At 38.0% G+C, this 26,681-nt stretch overlaps 2 protein-coding genes, 1 long non-coding RNA gene and 2 pseudogenes across 5 annotated transcripts in view; 3 read left to right on the forward strand and 2 right to left on the reverse strand.

Annotated features, from left to right (window-relative positions):
- The window catches only part of LOC149109651 (uncharacterized), a 143,795-nt gene that overhangs the window by 87,533 nt on the left and 29,581 nt on the right, over positions 1-26,681 (reverse strand). The gene's annotated exons all lie outside the window — the stretch shown is intronic.
- Positions 1-26,681, reverse strand: part of LOC110068546 (uncharacterized) — a 63,735-nt gene that overhangs the window by 7,024 nt on the left and 30,030 nt on the right. For all 3 annotated transcript variants that reach the window (XM_089293507.1, XM_089293506.1, XM_089293508.1), the window contains exons 4-5: positions 6,512-6,730; positions 463-539 (exon numbers count right to left, since the gene is read on the reverse strand). In XM_089293507.1, coding sequence (XP_089149633.1) covers positions 463-539; positions 6,512-6,730 — 296 coding nt within the window. The remainder of the gene's footprint in view (positions 1-462; positions 540-6,511; positions 6,731-26,681) is intronic.
- On the forward strand, positions 7,915-9,116 carry LOC149109659 (uncharacterized). The gene is made up of 3 exons (XR_016208400.1): positions 7,915-8,122; positions 8,443-8,543; positions 8,892-9,116. It is a non-coding gene; the product is annotated as an uncharacterized LOC149109659 (long non-coding RNA).
- LOC149109660 (uncharacterized) lies at positions 11,166-13,645 on the forward strand (annotated as a pseudogene).
- LOC149109661 (uncharacterized) lies at positions 17,553-19,501 on the forward strand (annotated as a pseudogene).

Raw genomic sequence — 26,681 nt, forward strand, 5'->3', positions numbered from 1 at the left:
GTGAGAAATAAATTGTTGTTGTTTTACAGGACCGGATTTGATCATTTCAGAAGCAAAAAGGGATGAATATACAATGAAGGCCTCTAACACACAGAATGACTGTACAACTGTTAGTTGTGACACTGCATTGCCATGTCTTGAGCTGCAATGAAATCACCTTCATCATCATGAGCAAGATTCTTGAAACAAAGGTATTTTGCCACTGGATTAACAATTTACTAATCATGAACAATCCCAATTTCAACGAGAGATTTCAATCATTCGAACAAACAATTTGTGCCAAACACCACCAGAGAAAACATTTTCTGACGGATTACTATCTATTATGCTTAGGAAAATGAGCACAGTTCAATTATGATTCTAACAGTTGTTTAAGGTATCTGCACCGGCAAATTTTCAACATTTTCTTTTGAGCTCAAAATCATGGAACCACAAATATCCATTTAATGAAGAGTGTGTTACCTTGAATTCTCCAGCCAAGGAAGCATCAAGTACTCCAGGTGTAGCCTTGGTTTCTGTCTCCTCCCTTATTATGTTTACTAGCATTTTAAAATAAAAATACAACATTTTGCCAAGTTTATGTACACATACACTGGTTGTGACAGAAATAAAAGTAGTTGTAAAAATTGTAAAATTGTATATTCAGTTATGGGATTATAATAATTGTGATTCTAACTATGTGCATCAAAAGCAGTGAATGAAACTTCGGCGGAACAAGAGCTGGGAATACTGGAAATGTTCCGTGATGTTACTGTCAAACTTAGAGAACTGTGAACAATAAAAATATATGTGGAATATTTATTGTGTCATAACCAATCAAAAGAAAAGGATTGACAATGATATATTTAAATAATTTCTGATGTCGAAATGACATGGCTAACAGTAAACACCCCAATTTATGTTATTCCTTCCCAAATAAATCTGTACTTGATTTACAAAAAGTCGAACCCCTATTGATTGGCTACCCTGGGAGCAATGGGAGGTGGATGCATAAATGCAGGTTGGCAATTTAATAGGGATTCATCAGGAATTAGCAGGAGGCTTTATAAACTGAAAAGGAACATTGTAAACGGTAAAAAGTTGTAATTGTATCTATAAATGTAAATTGTGAGAAATAAAGTATGTTGTTGTTGTTGTTATGGTAGAAACATCAATTTATTCAAATACAAACATGCGCTTTAAGTAAGGCAACATGGGATCTCCTGAAGGCAATTATTAATGATGTATTATGTTTGTTTGAATGTTTTTACCAGTGGTCAGTTCAGACTCTTATCGTCATCAGCTTTTCCAAAACAAAGCCAAACTAGGCGGCCACTTTATAAAGGTACTAAACCTGACATGTCAGTGGAAAACCCTAATCGGGAGAACCAAAAGGTGGCCATGGCCAAAATAGGGGTTTTATTTACACCATTTCGAGTGAGAAAAGCATCGGGCGAGTACAAATCATTGATCATTCGCCTGTTTGGCGAGTTCGATTTTCCTTTTTGAGATATTATTTAAGCTTAAATATTGGTAACACTCCTTTTTATTTTCCATTTTGGCAAGAATATCTCTAAAGAAAAACTTGCCCATGCATTTTTTCACCTTTTTTATCATTTGACTTGCCCAGATAATTTACCAATAATATGCAACATAGTGTTTCATAAATAGGAAAAAAAAATGTTCCAGTGATAATTTACATGACAGTTACACATGTATGAAATGATATGAGCAATAACGGCTGGTCTCTATTTGAGCCAGCAGTAATTAGTGCACGAGAATCAGAAATAGAAACTGTTTGCAAATTTAAGTGCCTCCGTTGCAGTCTGAGTAACCTTTGGCTTTAAGGTCTTTTAAGTATAATTTTTCATTGTAGGAAAAAACGTCAGTCGTTCCACGTGCTGACAGGTTGTTTACTCCAATGTCTCGATTCTAGGCATATCTTCAAATTTGGCAATGCCAGTTGTTCGTTTAGCTGTTTTTCAGTAAAAGAAGGAAATGTGGAAAAATTTCCAAGCAGTGTCGAAAGCTGATGATAAAAAACTGTGGAATAAAGACAAGGATAAAACAGTCGAAACTGTCCGTTTTCCTAAAGAAACTATCTTAAATGGAGCAGAACAAGAAAGTTCAACATGAAATGGCAAGCTCAGCATCTGTGATTATGAGAGAGAGAAAAAGCATATGGTTTCAGTGAATCATTTGCAAAGATTTTGTTCTGGGAGGGAAGGCATCTTTCTGGGTGAGTGAAAATTACACAGGGCAAGTGCATTTTGAAAGTCACTCGCCCAGATGGTGAGTGCTGTCAAAATTTAGTTTCCAACACTGCATTTTACTGACAACAATTTCAGGACTTTGATAACTGGCTGTTTAACAAGGGTTGGCTGATCATGTGTATTAAAGGCACCCATTGACCGATACTCACCCAATACTGTTGGCCAAGTATCGGCCAATATGTCAATTGATACTCGGCTGAAAGTAACGATTGCTACATCTGCAGACAGTGTGTCAGTCCATATCTTGACTGATATGTCAACCGATACTTGGTCGCTACATCGGCCGACTCAGTGTCGGTCGACATGTTGACCGACATGTCAATCAACAAGTGACTGACATTCGGCTGATACTCTATCAACACCAATTAGTATTACAAACCTAAGTTAGGAGCCCTCACATCATCAATACAAAGAGGGTTAACAAAAAACAGTATACTACTGCCAGTCGACCGATATACCACCAACAGTGGACCGATATACCGCTGGTAAAGGTGCTGGCCGAGTGTCAACCGATAAACTGACCAAGCATCTACAGTCACAAGGTCAAATGTCAATTGATATATCAAACGTTATACCTGCCAATATGTTGATCAACTCTCAATCGAGAGTTGGCCAATACTCGGCTAACTAGTTACTGATATGTTGACAGATACTCAGCCAACAGTATCGGTCAAGTATCGGTCAATGGGTGCCTTCAATACACATGAACCGCAGTGGCTACATGTACTTAACAATTACAGAACTTTATTAATGTTCATTGTCACTTTTTGTTGTTATCAAAATAACATCCCTTCCCCTGTAAGCACTGTCCTTCATCTTCAATCAGGCATAACTACTGACCAATGATTTGGACTGTCACGCTTCAACCACCAATCGTACAGTCCTGTCTGCCCAGGGAATTGCATTTGCTTGTGAAAAACCTTTTTATGTTAAAACCACCCAAACCCTCTTCGCTGGCATTCAAATATGGTAGGCCAGTAATATTACAGTGGAACCCCATTAATACGACCACTTTCGGGCCATGGAAAATTGGTCGTATTAATGGGGTGGTCATATTAAAAGGGTTCTTTAAATAAGAAAATGACTGACTGAGCTTTTTTTCAGGCCAGAATAAAATGGCTGTAATAACAAGGTGGTCGTATTAATGGGATGGTCATAAGGTGGGGTTGCACTGTATCTAAATTCCTGTATAACAAAGACAGGAATTAAAACAAAACAGATTTGTTTCATGACCTATGGGTTTACCAGTTTTTGTGTGGTTTCTGTGGTCTGAAGATCTTGCTTGTGATTGATTACCACACAATAAAAATACTTGACATATTTTATATAATCAGGGTTTTATAAGTTTGAGAGCAGTTGGTAATTGTAGACTAAATGTTTTGAGATGGTCTTTTACCCTGCTTAAAACAGTAAAATTTACTGATTTTCAAACCAATTTCGTTCCCCTAGGGAATGTTAAAGTCATGATTCCAGTGTAAATAAAATGTTTGCAACAATTCAATTTGGTGATTTGATAAATCCATGATACCAGACTTTGGGGAATGGGGAATCTGTTTAACATTTCCCCTAATAAATAACTGACTTTTTTTACATGACACTGAATTAATGTGATTATAAGTAAATCTTGAGAAACAAAGTTTCATGCCACAAAATGTTAGGGACCGTTCATTTTTTTAAAGGTAGGTGGGGGGAGCTTGGTGGGATTTAGGGGGCACATGCTAAAAGATATGGCTTAAAAGGGGGGGCCGGCTGAAAAAATATGGTGTTTAAAGGGGGAGCACTCAAAATATTACCTTATTGACAGCCTCCACAGTAGTGTTAAACTCATCAACAATCAATGAGCTTGGGGAATGGTGCCTGAAACGATGGTGGAGTCCGAAAGCAAACTAAACCGAGCACATAGGGTATCCATGACAACCCTGTGAGCGACAACCACCAAACCCAGACCTCCAAGGGTTTGGAGGGCAAAGGACCCACAAACAGGGTGGAAGCGGGACCAGACGACCCACTAAACCTACCAAACCTCTGTTCCCAACCCCTAGCTAAACACGCTTGAACATAAATAAGGATACATACCAAGCCACAGAACGACAAAAGTGTCACCATTGTATGCCACATGGTTTCCCGGTTTAAACGTCGCACTTTACATGCGTCGAATCAAGTACTAATTTTAGTCGACTCGAATGAATAAGTTCGGCTGATTTGATTTAAACGTCGCATTTTTTTGGCCGAATAAAATTGCTGAGCGCGAGCGACGTGTTCATTCCCAGCTGACTCCGCTCCAAGTTTCCCACCAATGCGGCTGACAATGATAAGGAGCACATTTTGCGTTAAGATCATTCATACCTTTCAAACACCATTCGAGCAAACAGAATGGGGCGATTTATAATGCAGATGGAGTGCATACCTCTAAACTCTGATTTTCGTTTCACTCTCCTGTTCAAATTCAAGTTCATAGACTTCGTTCTCCATCCTCTACATACCTTTGCTGAAGAGAAGTAAGAACCACCACACACACTATTACACTCAACAGTCGCCATATTGCTTTCCTATTCCGCATGTCATGTAACACAGAGCGGTTTTTGCTTGAATTAACTGGTTTTGCATAACTACATTACACGATCGGAGCGAAGCAAGAACCACACATACTGGCATCTTCAACAGCCTTCCTTCTACATGATACATCTCCTGCTGCAACAGCCGTCAAAAATTCCCTTCAGCTTGTTGTGCACATGTCATGCAGCACAAAACTGTGGAGTTATTGGTAAAATATCATTTGACATAATTTATGAATTAGATTCGGCACATGTAAAATGAAGCGTTTAAATTAACTGTCGAACTTCAGTCGTATATTCGACTGGATCAGTTGAATATTCAACTGAACTCGCATTTAATTGAAATATGTCGCACTTAATTGATTTAAACGTCGTATTTTACATGCACTTAATTCAGCAATTAGATTTGGTGCATGTAAAATGCGACATTTAAACGGGGCCTTATAATTATATAAAATAAGTTGGCGACCAAAATTTACAATCTGGCAACCAAAATTTTTCCGTTAGTCGCCAGCTGGCTCCCAAACGGAAAAGTTAATTTGAGCCCTGCTGAAGGATGAATCTTACCAAGTTGCAAGCAGAAATTCTGCCTGGCCCGATATGTAAGAGCTGTGCATTGAGGGGGCCAGACCCTGAACCAAAAAATTGTGACGCTGTGCCTCTAACTAGGAGGGATCAAGAGCTCACACAACTGATGATGCACTGAGACAGGGTAGAGCTGAGCATCAGAAGCCAACCGTCTGAATTCCTGCCAATGAAAGCGCGAAAGAGCATCGGCTAGGAGGTGTGTGGACTGTTCTAATGAGAACTGTCCAGCAGCAGAAAACACCCAGAATGATTTGACATCCAAAGCCGAGCTGTAAAATCCAGGCACCCCTGCACAAATCCTCCAGCTACCCTGTACATTGTCTTAGGGAGACTGCTAGCCAGCAATCTTGTTTCACGAATAACTAAATTACATTTAGCCACATCAAACGTTCTGCCGGAATGCCTAAAATAGTGTTCCAGGGGTTCTGAAAATTTAAAATTTTCCCGGGGGAACATACCTCCAGACCCCATTACTTTGTTAGGAACCCTGCGGCAGGAACTACGCCCCTACTAAAGATATGGTTGCTGAATATATCTCAACCTCCACAAATAACTTCCTTTTGATAAAACAGAGGCAAGGTCAGCTTTTTGTCATGCTTTTATCTATTTTTACTTGAATACATCTCAATTGTAATGACAGCATCTATAATAGTGCAAATACTCTGCCAGAATACCTAAAACAGCATTCCTGGGGCTCTGAAAATTCAAATGCTAGGTACCCTACAGCAGGAACTAAACCCATACTACTTTTAAGAATTTAGTTGCTAAATACACAAATGTACCTGAAACTCTATGAGTGACTTCCCTTAAAAAGAGGCTATGCCAGCTTTTTTGCAGTCTTTGAAATTGGTATATTGTTCTTCTAAGTTGTTCAGACTGCAACAAAATTATTTTACTTTTTTATTTCCATGGAGGGAGGGGGGTTCATCCCAAAACTTTAGAGGTACAGTGGGGGGTCAGGAAAAAATTCTGATGAAGAGGGGCAGATCATTATATATAGAAATGACCATCTATCAAATCCCACCAGCCCCCCCCCCCCCCTCCCTACCCCATAAAAAATGAACGGTCCTTTATGTCTACCAAATTTAATTATGTGATAGGATACTTGATTCTTACATCCCATGTTAAGGTTCCTCTCAAGTTTTTGAATCTTGTTCTTTAAGCCCTCATTTTCCAGTCTGTGCCTCTTACAGCCAATGCAGCCACTGGCAACTTCAGTCTTGCAAGCTTCTAATCCACAGTGATTTTCCTTCTTGTCAGATTGTTTCTGTGACGTTGTCTGCTTTCTCTTTTCTTCCATGTTGCTACCACTCAGATGTGCACCAAATTGTGTATCTAAAAGAAGGAATATGGTTAGAGAACTCAGCAAACTTTGAAAGGTTGCAAAGAACGTAGAGGTGACAGTAAGACTAAGTTGAACAGGCTATGACCACGCATATTTTTCTCCTGCTCAAGAAAAATTACTAAAGTGAACTGTTCTGGTTGGTCTTTTCTTTGTGTTCAGAACCAAATAGGATACAATTTAGACAATCTACATTATTCATTGATCTTCAGAAGGGTTTGGATAATCCTCGGAAGTGCTAGGGAAACAGCCAGTTACCTTCGGCTATCTTCATTAGGCCAAGGGTGAACTTCGACCACCTTTGAACTACCGCAGATAAATGTCGGTGGTTGTTGAATGTCTTCCTACTAACTTCAGATATCTTTATTGTAATTTGCACAGGTGTTACATGAAAAACTGCACTCCTTTTAGCCAATCAGAATCAAGTAAGGCCCTATTTCCCTTGTAGGGAAAAGAACATCCTGATGATTAGGTAATCAAACAAATACAGTTGAACAATAATTGGGTTTGATTGAGTTTGGCAATCAAACAAAATCAAACTTAAAAATTTGTGCAAGAGTTTCATTGCATTCTATTTCCGAACCCAATCAAGTGTAAGAACAACAAAGATCTAGAAAATTAAGTGAAATGAACAACAGAAAATTGATGTAACTTCACTGTATTGTTATTTAACATCAGCATTTCAATGTGCCGATCAATTCGAAGCTTCAACATCCCCCTGCCCCCCACTGCCTGGGCAACCGACAGGCATTGGAATGTTGACTGTGCGCGGGGAATGGGGAATTTGACTCAGCCGTCCTGGGTGGGGTGGGGAATTTGAACCAAAGTGTCGTGTCTTTCCAGTGGAATACACGTGGTTGTTCCAGGTATTAAGAAGTCTCAAAGGAAAAGAAGTCGCTTTTGTTAGCGAATGGATGACAAGTCGAGGGCTGCAAAAGCTTTGCAACATTTTTGAAGGTATGTTCAAAATCTAGAGTTTAACTGAGTTGTGTGGTTTTTAGGTTTTAAAGCTTGAATAATCAAATCAATTGCTGGTCAATGTGCAGAAAGTCATGTTCGCTGATCTTGCCTTTTTCATAAAATAGTTGCTGTCCGCAGAGCATGAACTGCTATTGAATAGTGAATAAAAAAACGCTCTAAAATGTACAACGACCTCTCTCAAACAATATTAAAGGAGTACGTCACGACCCGCGCATGTGCGAAATTTGGCTCCGTTCTCATTGAGATTCAAATGTATCCGCCATCTTGAATTTATCGGAATTGGTAAATTTTGCGCGAATTTAGCCGTGCTTGGTTAAAATTGTTACGTCTTTTTGTCGTGTGTGTGGATTTCTTCTCGTCGATCTACTTATTTGGTTCGACGGCAAATCTGTGTCGAAAACACGGTGAGATTCCTTGTTTATGCACTTAGCTTTGATGTAACATTGTTTGTAAGTAGATATTGAAAGCTGCACGTGAATGGATCAACTAGATTTGTGGCTATTTTTGGTTCTGTTTGTGTTCAAGACTTCATATGTACATACATATAGTCATGTGTACAGCAGGTCTTTTTCATTTAGGCTAAACATTTCACCAAGCATAGAGCAGTTTCGGGTTTTTGCAGTTTGAATTGTCTTTCCCTTGAACTGAGAAGGTCTCTAGGAGAGTTTGATTTTTCATATACAAAGTACAACAGCTTTGACATGACTCTTTTTTCCTAATCAAGGCTGGTGCAAGGACAACTTTATTTGTGGCTGAAGAACACAGCCATACCAGAATGACAGCAGGCAAAGTGAAGAGCAGGAGAGGATAAAATAAAATAGAGATGTGAGGGTCTGCTTGTATAGAAATATATTTTCATTTATTTTTTTGTTATTATTCCAAGAACGAAACTATGCCTAAAAGACCACAAAAATCAAAGCTTGAATACCAATTCAAATGCATAAAGTTTAGCAAGGCAAGATTTGTTTTGTTCCTACACTTGATTTTTCACATTTCTAGGCCCACTTGGCAAAAACTCTGTGCTTGCTAGCAAACTGTCAAACTTGAATCTTTGACACAGTTGTTGGCTCTACCTAAAATAAATCAATTACAACACTTGATTTTGTCAGGCGAGCACAAAATACTTTACAGTACTGTACTTTATTGGTGATTACCTCTATAATGTTCTTTTAGGAATTCATTCAAATGCTTGATGAAGCAATGTGTGAGAGCTGTGTGCCAGAAGCCTGCCTAGAAGAATTGACAATTTAGATGAGACCATCAGTGAAAGCGACATTTCTCAACCCACCACTGGCACATCCACAGAGGGACAGATGACAAGTGTGGATGGAATGCCTAACCCTGCACCTCCTTCTAGCAACTCGGCAATACCATGGTGCAAGTGTGGCATGTACCAAATTATGCCACAAGAAATATACTGCGATGACAATAGCACACATGTCTTCATGAAGGCAGCCTATCGGCAAAATGTTCTCCATAGATACGGTTATCTGGGGAAAGGAAATCAGGTGTGCCCTTCCTGTGTAGTAACAGTTATCCATTGGCAATATCCCTCACTCTAGAGTTTATTTTGGATTCAGGGCTGATTAAACCAAAACAAATGAAAGTAACAAGTTCTTTTCCCCTGAAGAAAAGCCCACAAAGAAAGCATTTATAGTAATAGTGGAAGAGGCATTTGTTTTGTTAATTTAAATCACCTCCACACCTGGTTTTCATCTTCATCATTGCACATTCAGGATGGGTGTTGGTTCATTATTCCGAAATAAAATTCATGCTCAATACATGGTTCTGAGTTGAAAATTCACCAACAGCTAGTTCAAGAATTTGTTACTTTTATAACAAGGCCAATGTTTATTACTGGAAAAAAAAAAAACAATACAGAAAAAAGATCAATAAGTTCAAGATATAGACAAGAAAACAATCAATAAAAACAAGGTATAGACTAGACGAGCACACTGGGATTTTTAATGAACCAGATTTTCAAGCTATATCTCTAGGCAGGCTTGTGCAATTTTAACAATATTTCCCTGCAACTGATAGCAGTGCCAAAACCAAAAACGAAACCTCTGAAATGAAACTCCTCACAACTGTCAACAGCCAACTGTAACCTGAGTGTTATTCATGCTAACCAGAGTTTTATAGGGCTAACCTGAGTGCTATCTTGTTGTTTTATTTTGTTTGCAGGGCTGCAAATGACAGTCGGTCATCAGTCATTAGCCTACCAAAATTAGCTCATGTCCAATGAAATCCCAACTGTGGGTGGACATGATGTCTAGACAATTTTTTATCGTAAATTACTTTGTGGTAAGGGTGAAAAAAGATCTACTGTGAGTAAATCTTCCTTTTTTTGGTGATGCCCGACCACAATTTGTTTTGTCTGACCAAGATGGTGTTTTAGTAGGACATATGTCCTTTAGAGAGAAAAATATTATTTGCAGCCCTGGTTGGTTATTTTGTTTCTGGTTTTGGTACCTGACCTATACAATTTTTCCATTTTTGCTGGCAATGTCTCATAATATCCAGTAGTTTCAAAACACTTTGCTTTCATCAAACACCCTGGGACATACTGTATTCAATAACTAGTCATGGTCAGCACAGTCACCAAATGATAATCAATAAATTTTATTGACTATATACATGTACTTTAGTGGAAATGCAATTTATTTTAGTGTGGGAGAGAAGTAAAAATTAGCTTGATCATGTCATTGAAATGAAAGAATATTGGTACACATTGTAAAAAAATAAACACTTTGTATGTTTGAGGACAATTTGGATTTGAAGCATCTACACTGTATTAGAAAAATAATTTATTTGACAGTATTGCAAGACAACTGTTCCCATGGAGATGCTCTAAAGGAGGCCATATCTTGTAAACAGGACTTCCTTATTAATTTCAATAAGATGCTGATATGCCTGTAATATCAACATTGGTAGAACTCACTGTAACATCAATATCCTCTCTGCAACAAAGACATTGAACACAACACATATTAATCGCACATTCAGTACATATATGCATAAGTGAAGCCATGGAGCTGATGGCTCATAACTGCCGGAGCTTATCCCGGTTTCTGTAGCATGAAGCAGCTAAGAGTATTTCTACTTCCCCTGGACGGGATGCTAGTCCATTGCAGGTCACTCCCCCGTAATATGTTAGGTTTCCCCAAAAATTCGCCAGTACCCATTTATACTCCTGGGATGAGAGAGGCACTGTGAGGGTTAAGTGTCTTGCCCAAGAACACAACACCGTGTCCCTGGCCAGGGCTCGAACCTGGACTGCTTGCTCCAGGGACGAGCACACTAACCATACATGCATACATATACTTTATTGGTTCAGCCACCTTTAGTCAATGTTTGAATGCAACAAACAAAACGGTACAAATATAAACAAAAAAAATATCAAAATAAATGCAAAGTCACGCCAAATAAAATTTTGAACATTGCTGACAAGGATGCAGAGCACAAAGGGAATTTTGTATATTTGGACTTTTATCGCGAGTCGCGTTTCACTTACCGCTATCCTTTTTGTCCCGAACAAGTGTTCATCACAAAACGCCAAGAAATGTGTTTAACAGTACACTTCTTTCGTCTTCTCCTGACGTGGTTAAACTGAGAAGCCAATTCGCAGCACTTATCGCGCCGACATCGGAGAGAGAAGACAGTCGTGATCGTATGCGAAGGAAGTGACAAAGTGGTCACGGTGTACTTTTTACGGTTGGAGGCTTCGCTTTGAGTTCCCTGGGCGATGAAACACCGAAAACAGCTGGAGTGTCTGCAAAGGCGCAACTGACACCGGAAACAAAACCACCATTGCGTGACGAGAAGGGTCGGTTCTCACAAAAGAAACCCACTCAAAGTGTAAACACGGACGACAGGACTCGTGGGATAAAGGAGTGGAGGGCAAAGAGGAAGTTAGAGTTTCAAGGAATGGTCGAAGATTGGTCCCGCCGAAGAAAAGAGAAACCCGTTTAAGTCAGGTGTGGTTTAAATCTTGTTTTCCCTATACGTGGCACCAAGCAATTCCCTAAAAGTTTTAAGACAAGTGCTTCATCAGGACTTTCTTTGCTCTGAAATAGTTCTCAATTTGAACTTTTGTATTATACTACGGATAGTTCATAGCAAATTATCTCGTCAACATGATTATACATCAACACTTTGACATTTCATTTTAAAATTCCAACAAATTTTTTGTTACAGTTACAACCTAATAATTACCATTTTATGGCAAGTACACACAGCTCTAAGGCTAGAAAATTAACAGGTTTCCAAAAAAACAACCTTTTTTTTTTTTTTACAATCAAAAATAAATATATAATTAGCTTACGATAACAACTCTACAATATACAATGATGAGGAACACACTTATATATTAACTAACAGTACCGAGATTATTTACTAATAGATTATTCACATGAAATATACAAACGCGATTACATTGCTCACAAAAATTAATACTAACAATACTACAAAGCTTGAAAATTAAGAGATACAACAGAAGGGAGAATATTTTAATTAGCTTTGTGCTTTTAACAATGCAAAAAGAAGAAAGAAAAAGAGAAAAGAAAAAAAACAACAACAACAACAACAACAGTTACAGTTATCATGCTGTTCAAAAAGTTCAAATAATAATAACGCCATCTACGTGATTAACAAAAAAAATGAAATAATCCATAAATTAATTTGGGATTAGTACCCACTTTTTTTTAAAATAATCTTTCTTTTTGATCTTACTTTCCGTTTCATATTTGATGGCAATTTTAGTACGAAATCCTTGAATTGTGGGTTGAATTTGGCATCTTCTGTAGTCCCATATAAGTAGTTTACCAATGATTATAAAATAGTTCAGTAAGTTGAGTAAAGGGCATGGTTTGGATAATATTCCAAATAAAACATCTTGGAGGGAAAGATGAACCTGCTGATTTGAGATTTGGTGCCAGTAACCTTGAAACTCACTCCAGAATCGTTTAACAAAGGAGCAATGATAAAGTAGGTGGTATAAAGTTTCCGGTTCTGCCTTGCAAAATGAACATAGATCGTCTGTTTTAAAGCCTATTTTGTGTAATTTTGAATTAGTGTACAGAATAGAGTTGAGCACTTTGAATTGAAATCCTTTCACATAAGACTCAAGAACAACAGAGTGTGGCAGACTGAAGATTTGTCTCAGCTGATCGATAGAAAAGTTAAAATCGTTCTGCGGTTTGTTTATGATATTAGGCAATTGTGCTATTTTGCGAACAAGAAGTGAGTAATAGTCTTTTGATTTCTTTTTTCTGACATCGAAGATGTTGTCGTCAATAAAGAAGGATGGAGGAGCTAAAGATGGACAGGAAATGATATTCTTTAAAAAGGACGGTATAGAATGGCGAAGGCCAGCCCATTGCAAATAACTAATATTGGCTATCTTGTCAGACCAGTGGCTGAGTGCGTCATTTATAGTTAAATCAAAATGTAGGTCTTGGATACGAATCACTCCCGCCTCAAAATACTTTTTGTAGAAGACTGGTCTTTTTTCGATACGAATTTCCTTATTATTCCAAATAATATTTTGCCAATCTCGTTGAGAGGCAAAGGAATCACGAAACTCCGACCACCATGAGAGCATTTCACTGTAGAACTGAGAGAAGATGTTGTAATCCTTTATATCATAGTTACAATTTAAAAAGAAAAACCCTCCCATGGGATCCAGCAAGTGTTTTAGATATGATTTCCATGTTCCGTTGTTGTCATCAAATATACGTTTTATCCATGCCAGCCTTAAAGACTTAATCATGCAATTTATATCAATCATTTTTAAACCACCTTCCTCGTATTTATTTATAGCCGAAAGTCGAGTGACCTTATCCGTCCCATTCCATAAAAATTTGAATGACAGTTGATTCAATTCTTTCACTAATTCTTTAGGTGTAGGCAGTACCGAGCAGACATAAACAAACTTTGGAATAAGAAATGATTTGATGATTGTAACCTTGCCGTACACAGATAATCCTCTAGAGGACCAGATGTTGATAAGTTTTTTAATACTATCCAAACGTTCAATGAAATTCTTTTCTTTTAATAGTTTTGGGTCGTACGTGAAGTACACCCCTAGTGCTTTAATTGGCTCGTTAGGCCATTTAATGCCAAACGGTTGTGCTTTGTTTTCTTTTGATGAACCAATCCACATACCCTCGGTTTTTGTGTTATTGATCTTGAGGCCTGAGATATTCTTAAAAAGGTCTAATACTTGAAATAGTACTTTGGCCGAGCTAGTGTTGGCGAGCATTGCTGTTGTGTCATCAGCGTATTGTAATAGTTTTGTCTCTTCCTTGCCAATAGAGATACCCTTTATAGCTGGATTTTGACGAATGGCAATTGCTAATGTTTCTACAGCTACAATGAAAAGATAAGGAGAAAGTGGATCTCCCTGTCTAACGCCTCGTTCAAGTTTAAAAGGTTTTGAAATCATGCCGTTGTTAATTATGCAGCTTTGTATGTTTTTGTAGAACAGTTTTACCCAGCGGAGAAAGTCGGAACCAAAATTAAAAGCTTCAAGGCATTTAAAAAGGAAATCCCATTCAATACTATCGAATGCCTTTTGAAAATCAATGAAAATCATTACACCAGGGATGTTTTCTTTAACAGTCGAATCCATAATATCATAGATGGAGCGAATGGTTTCGCCGATAAAACGATCTTTAATATACCCTGTTTGATTATGATGAATGGTATAAGGTAAGACATTTTTAATTCTCGAGGCTATTACCTTAGACATAATTTTCGCGTCCACGTTAACAAGAGAAATTGGGCGCCAATTTTCAATGAGAGAACGATCTTTACCTCTTTTTTCTATGAGTGTGATAAACGCTTGCTTTTGAGATTGGGACATCTCTCCTTTTTCGAAACAATCATTAACACATCTAATAAAGCAATCGCTGATTAAAGGCCAAAATTTTTTGTAGAACTCGATCGGAATTCCATCGTTCCCTGGAGTTTTGTTGTCTTGAAAAGTATCGAGAAGACGTAAACATTCCTCCGAAGAGATTTTACCTTCACATGATTTTTTTTGCTCTTCAGTTAATGTAGGAATATTTAAATCATTTAAAAAGGAATCAATTTTAAGTTCAATGTCCGGAAGAATATTATAAGTCTTGTACAAATCACAGTAGAATTGTTCTACTTCCTTTAGTATACAGAATGGATCCGTTTTGATTGCCCCGTTTATATGCAGTTTTCGTATGTGTTTCTTAACGTGATTTCTTTTTTCTAAGTTTAAAAAGTATTTTGTACTCTTCTCGCCTTGTTCGTGCCATCTGGCGCGTGCACGCACAATAATTCCTTTTGTTTTCTCTTCGTAAAATGGATTCTAATTGTTTCTGAGCTGCATCTAACAGGGTTGCATTGTTGTCGCTAGGGTTGGTTTCAGCAGCTTCTTTCGCTACATTAAGTTTATTTTGGAGTTTTGTTTCTGTTTCATTTCTTTGCTTTGATCTTCTTTTGGAGTGACGGATAGTGTGGGCTCTTATGTTATATTTGATCCAATCCCACACACATCGATCATCAGAAAGTTCTTCCCGTCCTTCCGTAATCCACATTGGGATCATTTCAGTAATACTGTTGACATATTCTTCATCATCTAACAAAGAGCAATTCATCTTCCAGTAATTTGGTCCTCTACACTCGTTATATGGTTCTCCGCAAAATTCTAGATAGATCGCGCCGTGATCGGTTCTTATAGCTGGAATTATATCCGTCAGTTGTACAGAATCATTTAAGTTGTTCGAGATTAGCCAATAATCCAGGCGACAAAAAATTCGAGGAGATTTTTTACTCCATGTGAAACTTTTAACGGCTGGGTTTTTAATTCTCCAAATATCTACTAAATCAAGTTGGCTTTGCAAGCAAACGATGCGAGATGTGACAGATTTTCGTTGAATAAGAGTACCACCTTTCTTGTCAATAGTAGGATTAAGTGGACAATTAAAATCGCCTCCGATTACGATTTTTTTTTTTTTGGAATCCAGATCCTCGTTTTGCAGCGTTATAACTAATTTGTTTAAGAAAGTTACAATTTCTTTATCTTTATTTGGTGCGTATATGTTTACTAGAACATATAACTTACCATTGATTTCAGTTTTCAAAATAATGTAACGTCCCAAAGGATCTAGAATTTTTTTATGTATGGTGCAGTCAACACCTTTCTTAATTAGAATTGCAACGCCGCGAGAATTAGAGCTGCCATGGCAAGTTATAAGCTCCGCACCCCATTCATTTCTCCACTGATTTTCCGCTTCTTTCGTGGAGTGAGTTTCTTGCGAAAATGAAATGTTTGCGCGTTTCCGGCACCAATTAAAAATAGCCCTCCTTTTTTTAAAATTGCTTATTCCCTTTACATTAAGCGATAATAGTTTTAGCACCTCGGTCATCTTTTGAGATCACAATTGTCGCTAATGTGACTGCAGAAGAAAGATTGAAACAAAGGAAAAAGTGATGATAAAGTATTTGAAGTGACAACTGTAAATGCAAATCCAAAGTCGAAAATAAACAAGTATAACTTAGTTAACAAAAATAAATATGGTACAAAGCAAGTTACATCGCGAATGCAAGGTGATCTAAAGACTAAATAGAACGGTTTCCACTGAACAGAAATGAGTACAATTAATAATACATAGTACAATACGAAAAATATAAGTTGGACTACATAAAGTAAAAACACAAATACATCAATTGTCCATCCGACGTGTATTTGAGAGCTACAGCTCTCCATCTGCTTGGGTATTACTGCTCATAATTACACCATAATATGGAAGATTTTCTGTTTCCTTTCCTCTGTAAACTTGACCATTTATTATCAGTTTGTCGACCTTAAAGAAAGCTTGTTGTTTGTCTCGCTTAGCTTTCTTCAAAACTGGGTATAGTTTTGCATGGATATCATCTATTTCTTTAGGATAATCATATGCAAGTCCAATTCCGGTGTCTTTCAAGTTTTTGACTGAAGACCAAACAAATTGTTTGTCCTGGTAGAAACTGAATTTTGCAATAACAGGTCGTGGCTTATCAGGATTGTTTTGGTTGCGTCGAGTTGGCTAACGATGGACCCGCTCGAACCGAATATCATCAACATCCTCTTTTCGGATATTCATTTTTTCTTCAAACATAGATTTAACTAACTCCTCAGTATCACTGGGCGTCTCACCTCTTATCTCCGGCAAGTTGAATATCTTTATATTCTCTCTGCGGGTGTAAGCCTCCAGCTTAATGTTCCTGCATCTTAGCTGTTGGATGTCCGCTTTCAGCTTTCTGAGTTCATTCTCGTTGTCGGCTGCCAGGGAACACGTGTTGACCATGCTGACCTTGAGTTCGGTTAACTCTTCTTGATTGGAAGCCACCGTAATTCTTAAATTCTTATTTTCCTCTTCCACCTGTGTTAAGCGTGTTTTTAGGGCATCTAATTCAGGCAGCACGGCTAAAAGTTGGTCAATTTTGGCCTCCATTCTCTGCATGTTTGCCGAAGCTTCACAGCAATGGCCGCACTCCGCGAGGGTTTCTTCGTCAGTTTGAGAGCCATTTTCGCGTTGTCTTTTGCGCAATGGCCTTCTTTCGCTTGAAACATCATTTTCTTGGTCTTCGTTCATAATAACTGCAGACGGAGAACTGAAAACCTTTCAAAATCACTTTTTTTTTTTTCGAAATTACACAGAGCTCAAAAATGTACGTCCTTCGCCGTGCACTTCCGCTGACTCCTCCCAACTCCAACTCCAACCAACAAAAAAACAACCTTGGATATCAGTACATTAGCCAAACACTTGAGAGCCTCAAGATTGAACCTGGTATACACTGTATCAGCTACATTAAAGGATGGATCACAAGGCTACCCAAGACAAACTAAGAAAAAACAGCATTAATTTCAAACGCGGAAGAGCTCAACTACATAAGCAGAAGTTAAATCTTGATGGTAAAAAACAAGCTAAGGAAGGAAACACATACCAAAGTGGAATAGGACTTAACCTGGATGCAAACAATTCTACCAAACTGATCCAAGAATTCGACATCATCAATTTGAAAATTTCAAGTGAGGAGCTGAAAAACTTTGAAACATGCATTCCTGAATTAACGATCAGACCAGTGGCGGAGAAATTTCCCTATGACAGAAACACTGTTCACAATTTCGTCATTTACGATATTGAAACAAACACGTGTGGAAAAACCGCAGAAATATGCCAGCTTTCAGCAGTTGATCTATCAGGTTTGCACTGTTTCAACGACTATATATTACCTTTGAGGGATGTAGATATTCATGCTACAAGGGTAAATGGTCTAAGTGTCCGAACAGTCAGAGGCGTCAGGACCCTGTTTAAAAACAATCAACCAGTCGAAACTGTGTCACTTGGAAAGTCCCTCGAAAATTTTCTAACCTACTTGGAAAAAAACTGTCAGGCGTGTGTCATGCGATAATAATATTTACACTGTTTTACTCGGGCACAACTTTCAGGTTTTCGATAATCCAACTCTTCTTCAACTTTGTGAAAAGCTTTCCGGTCTTAACGTTTCTTTTTTTCCGGCACTCTCCCAGTGATAAAGAACTTGGTTAAACGTCAACATCCATTCCAGATCAATTTTCTTTTCTGGGCAACCGACCACGATAAACTATTATCGCTTAATGTAAAGGGAATAAGCAATTTTAAAAAAAGGAGGGCTATTTTTAATTGGTGCCGGAAACGCGCAAACATTTCATTTTCGCAAGAAACTCACTCCACGAAAGAAGCGGAAAATCAGTGGAGAAATGAATGGGGTGCGGAGCTTATAACTTGCCATGGCAGCTCTAATTCTCGCGGCGTTGCAATTCTAATTAAGAAAGGTGTTGACTGCACCATACATAAAAAAATTCTAGATCCTTTGGGACGTTACATTATTTTGAAAACTGAAATCAATGGTAAGTTATATGTTCTAGTAAACATATACGCATCAAATAAAGATAAAGAAATTGTAACTTTCTTAAACAAATTAGTTATAACGCTGCAAAACGAGGATCTGGATTCCAAAAAAAAAAAATCGTAATCGGAGGCGATTTTAATTGTCCACTTAATCCTACTATTGACAAGAAAGGTGGTACTCTTATTCAACGAAAATCTGTCACATCTCGCATCGTTTGCTTGCAAAGCCAACTTGATTTAGTAGATATTTGGAGAATTAAAAACCCAGCCGTTAAAAGTTTCACATGGAGTAAAAAATCTCCTCGAATTTTTTGTCGCCTGGATTATTGGCTAATCTCGAACAACTTAAATGATTCTGTACAACTGACGGATATAATTCCAGCTATAAGAACCGATCACGGCGCGATCTATCTAGAATTTTGCGGAGAACCATATAACGAGTGTAGAGGACCAAATTACTGGAAGATGAATTGCTCTTTGTTAGATGATGAAGAATATGTCAACAGTATTACTGAAATGATCCCAATGTGGATTACGGAAGGACGGGAAGAACTTTCTGATGATCGATGTGTGTGGGATTGGATCAAATATAACATAAGAGCCCACACTATCCGTCACTCCAAAAGAAGATCAAAGCAAAGAAATGAAACAGAAACAAAACTCCAAAATAAACTTAATGTAGCGAAAGAAGCTGCTGAAACCAACCCTAGCGACAACAATGCAACCCTGTTAGATGCAGCTCAGAAACAATTAGAATCCATTTTACGAAGAGAAAACAAAAGGAATTATTGTGCGTGCACGCGCCAGATGGCACGAACAAGGCGAGAAGAGTACAAAATACTTCTTAAACTTAGAAAAAAGAAATCACGTTAAGAAACACATACGAAAATTGCATATAAACGGGGCAATCAAAACGGATCCATTCTGTATACTAAAGGAAGTAGAACAATTCTACTGTGATTTGTACAAGACTTATAATATTCTTCCGGACATTGAACTTAAAATTGATTCCTTTTTAAATGATTTAAATATTCCTACATTAACTGAAGAGCAAAAAAAATCATGTGAAGGTAAAATCTCTTCGGAGGAATGTTTACGTCTTCTCGATACTTTTCAAGACAACAAAACTCCAGGGAACGATGGAATTCCGATCGAGTTCTACAAAAAATTTTGGCCTTTAATCAGCGATTGCTTTATTAGATGTGTTAATGATTGTTTCGAAAAAGGAGAGATGTCCCAATCTCAAAAGCAAGCGTTTATCACACTCATAGAAAAAAGAGGTAAAGATCGTTCTCTCATTGAAAATTGGCGCCCAATTTCTCTTGTTAACGTGGACGCGAAAATTATGTCTAAGGTAATAGCCTCGAGAATTAAAAATGTCTTACCTTATACCATTCATCATAATCAAACAGGGTATATTAAAGATCGTTTTATCGGCGAAACCATTCGCTCCATCTATGATATTATGGATTCGACTGTTAAAGAAAACATCCCTGGTGTAATGATTTTCATTGATTTTCAAAAGGCATTCGATAGTATTGAATGGGATTTCCTTTTTAAATGCCTTGAAGCTTTTAATTTTGGTTCCGACTTTCTCCGCTGGGTAAAACTGTTCTACAAAAACATACAAAGCTGCATAATTAACAACGGCATGATTTCAAAACCTTTTAAACTTGAACGAGGCGTTAGACAGGGAGATCCACTTTCTCCTTATCTTTTCATTGTAGCTGTAGAAACATTAGCAATTGCCATTCGTCAAAATCCAGCTATAAAGGGTATCTCTATTGGCAAGGAAGAGACAAAACTATTACAATACGCTGATGACACAACAGCAATGCTCGCCAACACTAGCTCGGCCAAAGTACTATTTCAAGTATTAGACCTTTTTAAGAATATCTCAGGCCTCAAGATCAATAACACAAAAACCGAGGGTATGTGGATTGGTTCATCAAAAGAAAACAAAGCACAACCGTTTGGCATTAAATGGCCTAACGAGCCAATTAAAGCACTAGGGGTGTACTTCACGTACGACCCAAAACTATTAAAAGAAAAGAATTTCATTGAACGTTTGGATAGTATTAAAAAACTTATCAACATCTGGTCCTCTAGAGGATTATCTGTGTACGGCAAGGTTACAATCATCAAATCATTTCTTATTCCAAAGTTTGTTTATGTCTGCTCGGTACTGCCTACACCTAAAGAATTAGTGAAAGAATTGAATCAACTGTCATTCAAATTTTTATGGAATGGGACGGATAAGGTCACTCGACTTTCGGCTATAAATAAATACGAGGAAGGTGGTTTAAAAATGATTGATATAAATTGCATGATTAAGTCTTTAAGGCTGGCATGGATAAAACGTATATTTGATGACAACAACGGAACATGGAAATCATATCTAAAACACTTGCTGGATCCCATGGGAGGGTTTTTCTTTTTAAATTGTAACTATGATATAAAGGATTACAACATCTTCTCTCAGTTCTACAGTGAAATGCTCTCATGGTGGTCGGAGTTTCGTGATTCCTTTGCCTCTCAACGAGATTGGCAAAATATTATTTGGAATAATAAGGAAATTCGTATCGAAAAAAGACCAGTCTTCTACAAAAAGTATTTTGAGGCGGGAGTGATTCGTATCCAAGACCTACATTTTGATTTAACTATAAATGACGCACTCAGCCACTGGTCTGACAAGATAGCCAATATTAGTTATTTGCAATGGGCTGGCCTTCGCCATTCTATACCGTCCTTTTTAAAGAATATCATTTCCTGTCCATCTTTAGCTCCTCCATCCTTCTTTATTGACGACAACATCTTCGATGTCAGAAAAAAGAAATCAAAAGACTATTACTCACTTCTTGTTCGCAAAATAGCACAATTGCCTAATATCATAAACAAACTGCAGAACGACTTTAACTTTTCTATCGATCAGCTGAGACAAATCTTCAGTCTGCCACACTCTGTTGTTCTTGAGTCTTATGTGAAAGGATTTCAATTCAAAGTGCTCAACTCTATTCAGTACACTAATTCAAAATTACACAAAATAGGCTTTAAAACAGACGATCTATGTTCATTTTGCAAGGCAGAACCGGAAACTTTATACCACCTACTTTATCATTGCTCCTTTGTTAAACGATTCTGGAGTGAGTTTCAAGGTTACTGGCACCAAATCTCAAATCAGCAGGTTCATCTTTCCCCCCAAGATGTTTTATTTGGAATATTATCCAAACCATGCCCTTTACTCAACTTACTGAACTATTTTATAATCATTGGTAAACTACTTATATGGGACTACAGAAGATGCCAAATTCAACCCACAATTCAAGGATTTCGTACTAAAATTGCCATCAAATATGAAACGGAAAGTAAGATCAAAAAGAAAGATTATTTTTAAAAAAAAGTGGGTACTAATCCCAAATTAATTTATGGATTATTTCATTTTTTTTTTGTTAATCACGTAGATGGCGTTATTATTATTTGAACTTTTTGAACAGCATGACAACTGTAACTGTTTTTTTTTTTTTGTTGTTTTTTTCTTTTCTCTTTTTCTTTCTTCTTTTTGCATTGTTAAAAGCACAAAGCTAATTAAAATATTCTCCCTTCTGTTGTATCTCTTAATTTTCAAGCTTTGTAGTATTGTTAGTATTAATTTTTGTGAGCAATGTAATCGCGTTTGTATATTTCATGTGAATAATCTATTAGTGAATAATCTATTAGTAAATAATCTCGGTACTGTTAGTTAATATGTAAGTGTGTTCCTCATCATTGTATATTGTAGAGTTGTTATCGTAAGCTAATTATATATTTATTTTTGATTGTAAGTTAATTGTAGATATTTTATTCTTCTGTAAGTAACTTTAATGTAAGTAACGTATGTCATTGGTAAATAAAATTTTAAAAAAAAAAAAAATACATCGAGCTTGTATCACCCAAATAAAGGACTGGTACAGAGTCGGACGACAACCGAGAAACCGAGAAAGACTGGTACTATTGTTTCACAGCAGAACGGAAAGACTATCTATTTCGAAGACCCGCTCCCAGGAGCAAGCTATGTCAGACTTTTGAGTTGTTCTTTTTTCAACTCGTGGCATAATCTGAGTTCTGTCGGCAGAATGTTTTTTAAAGGAACCAACGATGTGGTTGCATCATTGCCTGAAGGGCATTACAATGTCGAGAGCATCACAAAAGAACTGCAATCCAGTTTTGAATATTACAAGAAAAAAGGAAAATTGGTCTTAGAAACGAATAACCCCAATTCTGTTCTTAAAATTACAACCGTCGCTGCAAATTTAGGCAACACTAATCAAGCGAAAGAAGTTTCCGTTGATTACAGTTTGGCCAATTTTCTTGGAATCGGGAGAAATATGAGGAAAGAAGAATATATCAAAAAGCTTAACGGCCCGAGTTGCTACTTTATCCACTGCGATCTCGTTGACTCAACAAAGAACTTTTTGAATGGAAAGAAGTCAAACCTTCTTGCCAAGGTTGACGTCAGAGGAAAGCCTTATGAAAAAGTCAGCTATAACATCGACTCATCGCAAAATGTTTTCCGTGACGCTTCAACAGACAAGTTCATAAATAGCATCACCATTAGCGTTAAAGATGAAAATGGCGAACTCTTCGATTTCAAGGGCCTGCCGCTTCTTTTTGAATTAGAGTTAAATTAAATTTCTATATATACGCAATGTCTTCGGCAAATCTGTTGCCACCAAGCGCGCCGCCTGCCGAGCCACTATATCCAGTGGTGGCGGAGCCTTCTCAAAATTTCCGCTTGCAGAAGGTCAACGAGATTTCCAACACTTTGGCCGGTGAGGTCCACCACTATCGCCTCGTTGCCAAAAAATACATACGCGCGAGAAAGTTCGTTAATTGCGGCGCTGCAGGCTCCAGCGTTCTCTCGGCAGCGTTTTCCAGCGCGAGTTTTGGCTCCGCTCTGTCTGTGGTTGGCCTGCCGGCAGCAGTTCCTCTTGGCGGCGCTGGTGGATGCTTCGCTCTCGTTTCGTCGGGGCTGATAGTCGCCAGCAAAAAGCTCGACTCGAAGATCAAGAAGCATCAAGAGATTACCACGCTCGCCGTTGCCAAGCGGGATACCGTCAACAGACTGCTCTCCAACGCTTTGAACAACAACGAGGTGTCTTCCCACGAGTTCGACACTATCCTTTCGGAGTTTCAGCAATATGTGAGGAGAGAGAATTAGGTAATTAAGTACGTTTTATATATTCGCTTTCGCTGTCGGAAAATATAGAAATCCAACATAGATATATTTGTGTTAGTTCGTTTTGCATTTCTGAGTTACAGGTTACTGTTCCAGTTCATTGACCGTAATGGACACCTGCTAGTTTGTTGTAGGATCATAACTGTAATAAGCGTTCAACTGTAATTGCTACCTGCGATAGTCTTTTGTTAAACTGTTATCTACCTGTGTTGTTTTGAAAGTTATTAATCTTGTAAACGTTGAATTCCGTTAGAGCCAATCGAGCTTTCTGAAATGTATTAGATAATATTTAGTTAAGAATTTTTAATAGCTTTACGTAATCCTTTAGAATTGCGCTTTCGGCTTAAATAGTCGTGCCTTGTGAGGTATCCTTTGGTTACATTCTGGCTGCATTCCGGTTATGTTCCGGTTGCATTTTGGTTGTGTTCTTGGATTAAAACGATATCGTTGGACCTAAGTTCTGAGTGCTGTTGACGTCTCTCAAGGTAATTCCCTGTAACAGATCCGGTACTGATCACCGCAGCAAGAGAGTTTCCCAGGTTTTTACAGAAGTGCTTTCCCAGGCCAAAAACCTATTATCACAAATCAGGAGCCATAATCGGGGACGGAGACCGTAAGTCTCGGGATTCGCGCGCACCTATGATATGGGACAATTTTTCTATTTTTAGAACAAATTGCGCCATCCTGACGTCATATATCCGCGCGGATTCACGCACATGTCAGGCGCCCTCGCGTAGATGTTGTCACGTTGCGTGATCAAATGGTGAGAGTTAGAGATCCTCTTGCGTATTTTTCACAGCGATGGCAGGGAATAAGGCAGGGAATACGAACCAGGGCGCTTATATGTAGTTTAATGCTCTGAGCTAACGGAAAAGGTGGGTTTTTCAGGGTCGAAAACAAGACTTCAATCTCGCGCTTGGAATGAATAATAAGATCTGCTCACGCTAGTTGTAAGCTCACGCGTATGCTTAAGAATATAGCAAGAAAACTCTCTACTCTGGTATCGAGTTAATTTGTGAGTTTCTCACACAATGTTTAATCATAACCAAAACCTGTTTTGATGGTTTCTTATTGTCTCTGCTTGTTTGGTGAGTTTGCAAAGGTTTTTGAAAGGAAAGTCTGACGCGTACAATTAGCTCATTTGCATAGTGCAGCTCGTGCACTTTCAAGTCCGAGTCGGTGTTTTCAATTGTCAACAAATCTTGACAAAGATTTCTTTCGTTATCTTTTGTGTTGAGATGCTGCAACAAATTTCACGAATGCAAAAAAGGCTACTAACATCATGTGTGTTTCTTCAACATAAGCATAGTGAAGTTTTACACTGCGAAAATGAAAATAGACAAGGAGTTTTTATAACTCGATCAACAAAATCGAAATCGTTATTCCAAGTTGATTAAAGAAAGCGTCATCGTAACTTTGCTGATTGTTTCTGCTTTATTTACATATTTTCAGCTTAGCTTTTAATATGTTCTCAAACATTTATCAATCTTAAACATATTTAAAAACTATAGAGCTATTGTGTGAGTTCGATGTACGCTTTCACACGAAAGTGCGGCGGAAGTACAATTTGTCATGTTTACTGACTGTACAAAACACGCATCGGCGGGCGCTCTCATTCATCGACAACAGAGAATTTACTGGATTTTTACACGAATAAAACTGAGCAGTATCTGCGGACGTAAAGTTATTAAGCCTCGATGAAACATCAAGCGTTGCTTACAATTCAAGTGAAACTCAAACTAGCAATTATTTTGTTTTACTTTTCGGTCGCAATAGACTGACAAATTCCTCGCAAGCGTGTGGCAAGAGGAACTAGGAAACTATGAAGTCCTGAAGCTCAGCTATATCTAAATATATCCAGCTAGTTTTTTGCTGTATAATGGAAAAGCTGTTAATCTTCAACATATGTGAAATTTAAAGTGGAGTAATGTACAGCTCATGTAAAAGAAGCATCAGTCGGAACACAACTTGGTCAGCGATATATATAAGCTTACAGCGGAACATACCTAAATTCGACACTGTCTTACTTCACTCAAACTGGAGCAGCTTACGACGAAAATACTTAAGCAAAACTCCAACAGACGTAAACGCGTTGAGTTGTGGGGCAAAAACATGAAACATTTCGGGAATTTCGGATGCCATTTCCCCCGCGCGACATCCGCAAAAATCCTCGCAGCATGCACGCGCGTGTGCCGCAGGTGATGGCCCAATTTGTTCTAAAAATAGAATTATTGTTCCATATCATGGGGACAACCCCAATACTTGAAATGGCGCGCGCTTACGGTCTCCGTCCCCGATTATGGCTCCTGCACAAATATAACTTTCTGAAAGATCAGGTCCGAGCAAAGATGCTTCGCCAACCATCAACGAGAAAGCTTCCTGATTTTGATGTCCAGAAACTAGAGAAAGACATCCACGGCAGACTTGAAGCGGAAAAGATCACGAAACCTCCCACTTCGAACTAAATTTTGAGCTAAAAAACACAACACTCTCTCTTTGTCTTATCAAAAACAGGTGATTGTGATATTTGTCATGTCACAAAAATATCCTTGAACTTTCGAGGTTACTCACAAGACGCAGTCATGTGCGAAATTGGGAAAACCCCCTGATCAGCTGTTTCTTTTTATCGCTCTTGTGAAATCTCTTTGTTCTACCACGTTTCGTGCCCAATTTTTCGTCGAAAAAAGGCGAAAAGTGCTATTTTTTTGACCAGGCCGAGAAGAAATGCCGTATTCTAACAAACTATGGACAAAAAATAGAAATCTGCCTGTAAAATTCCTCTTGGCTTCAACATTCCTGATGGCTTTGAAAATTCCTGATAGCTTCAACTGAAGCCAA

Source organism: Orbicella faveolata, unplaced genomic scaffold (assembly GCF_042242905.1).
Source record: "Orbicella faveolata isolate gen_17 unplaced genomic scaffold, um_ofav_v1 contig_25, whole genome shotgun sequence".
Lineage (NCBI taxonomy): Eukaryota > Metazoa > Cnidaria > Anthozoa > Scleractinia > Merulinidae > Orbicella > Orbicella faveolata.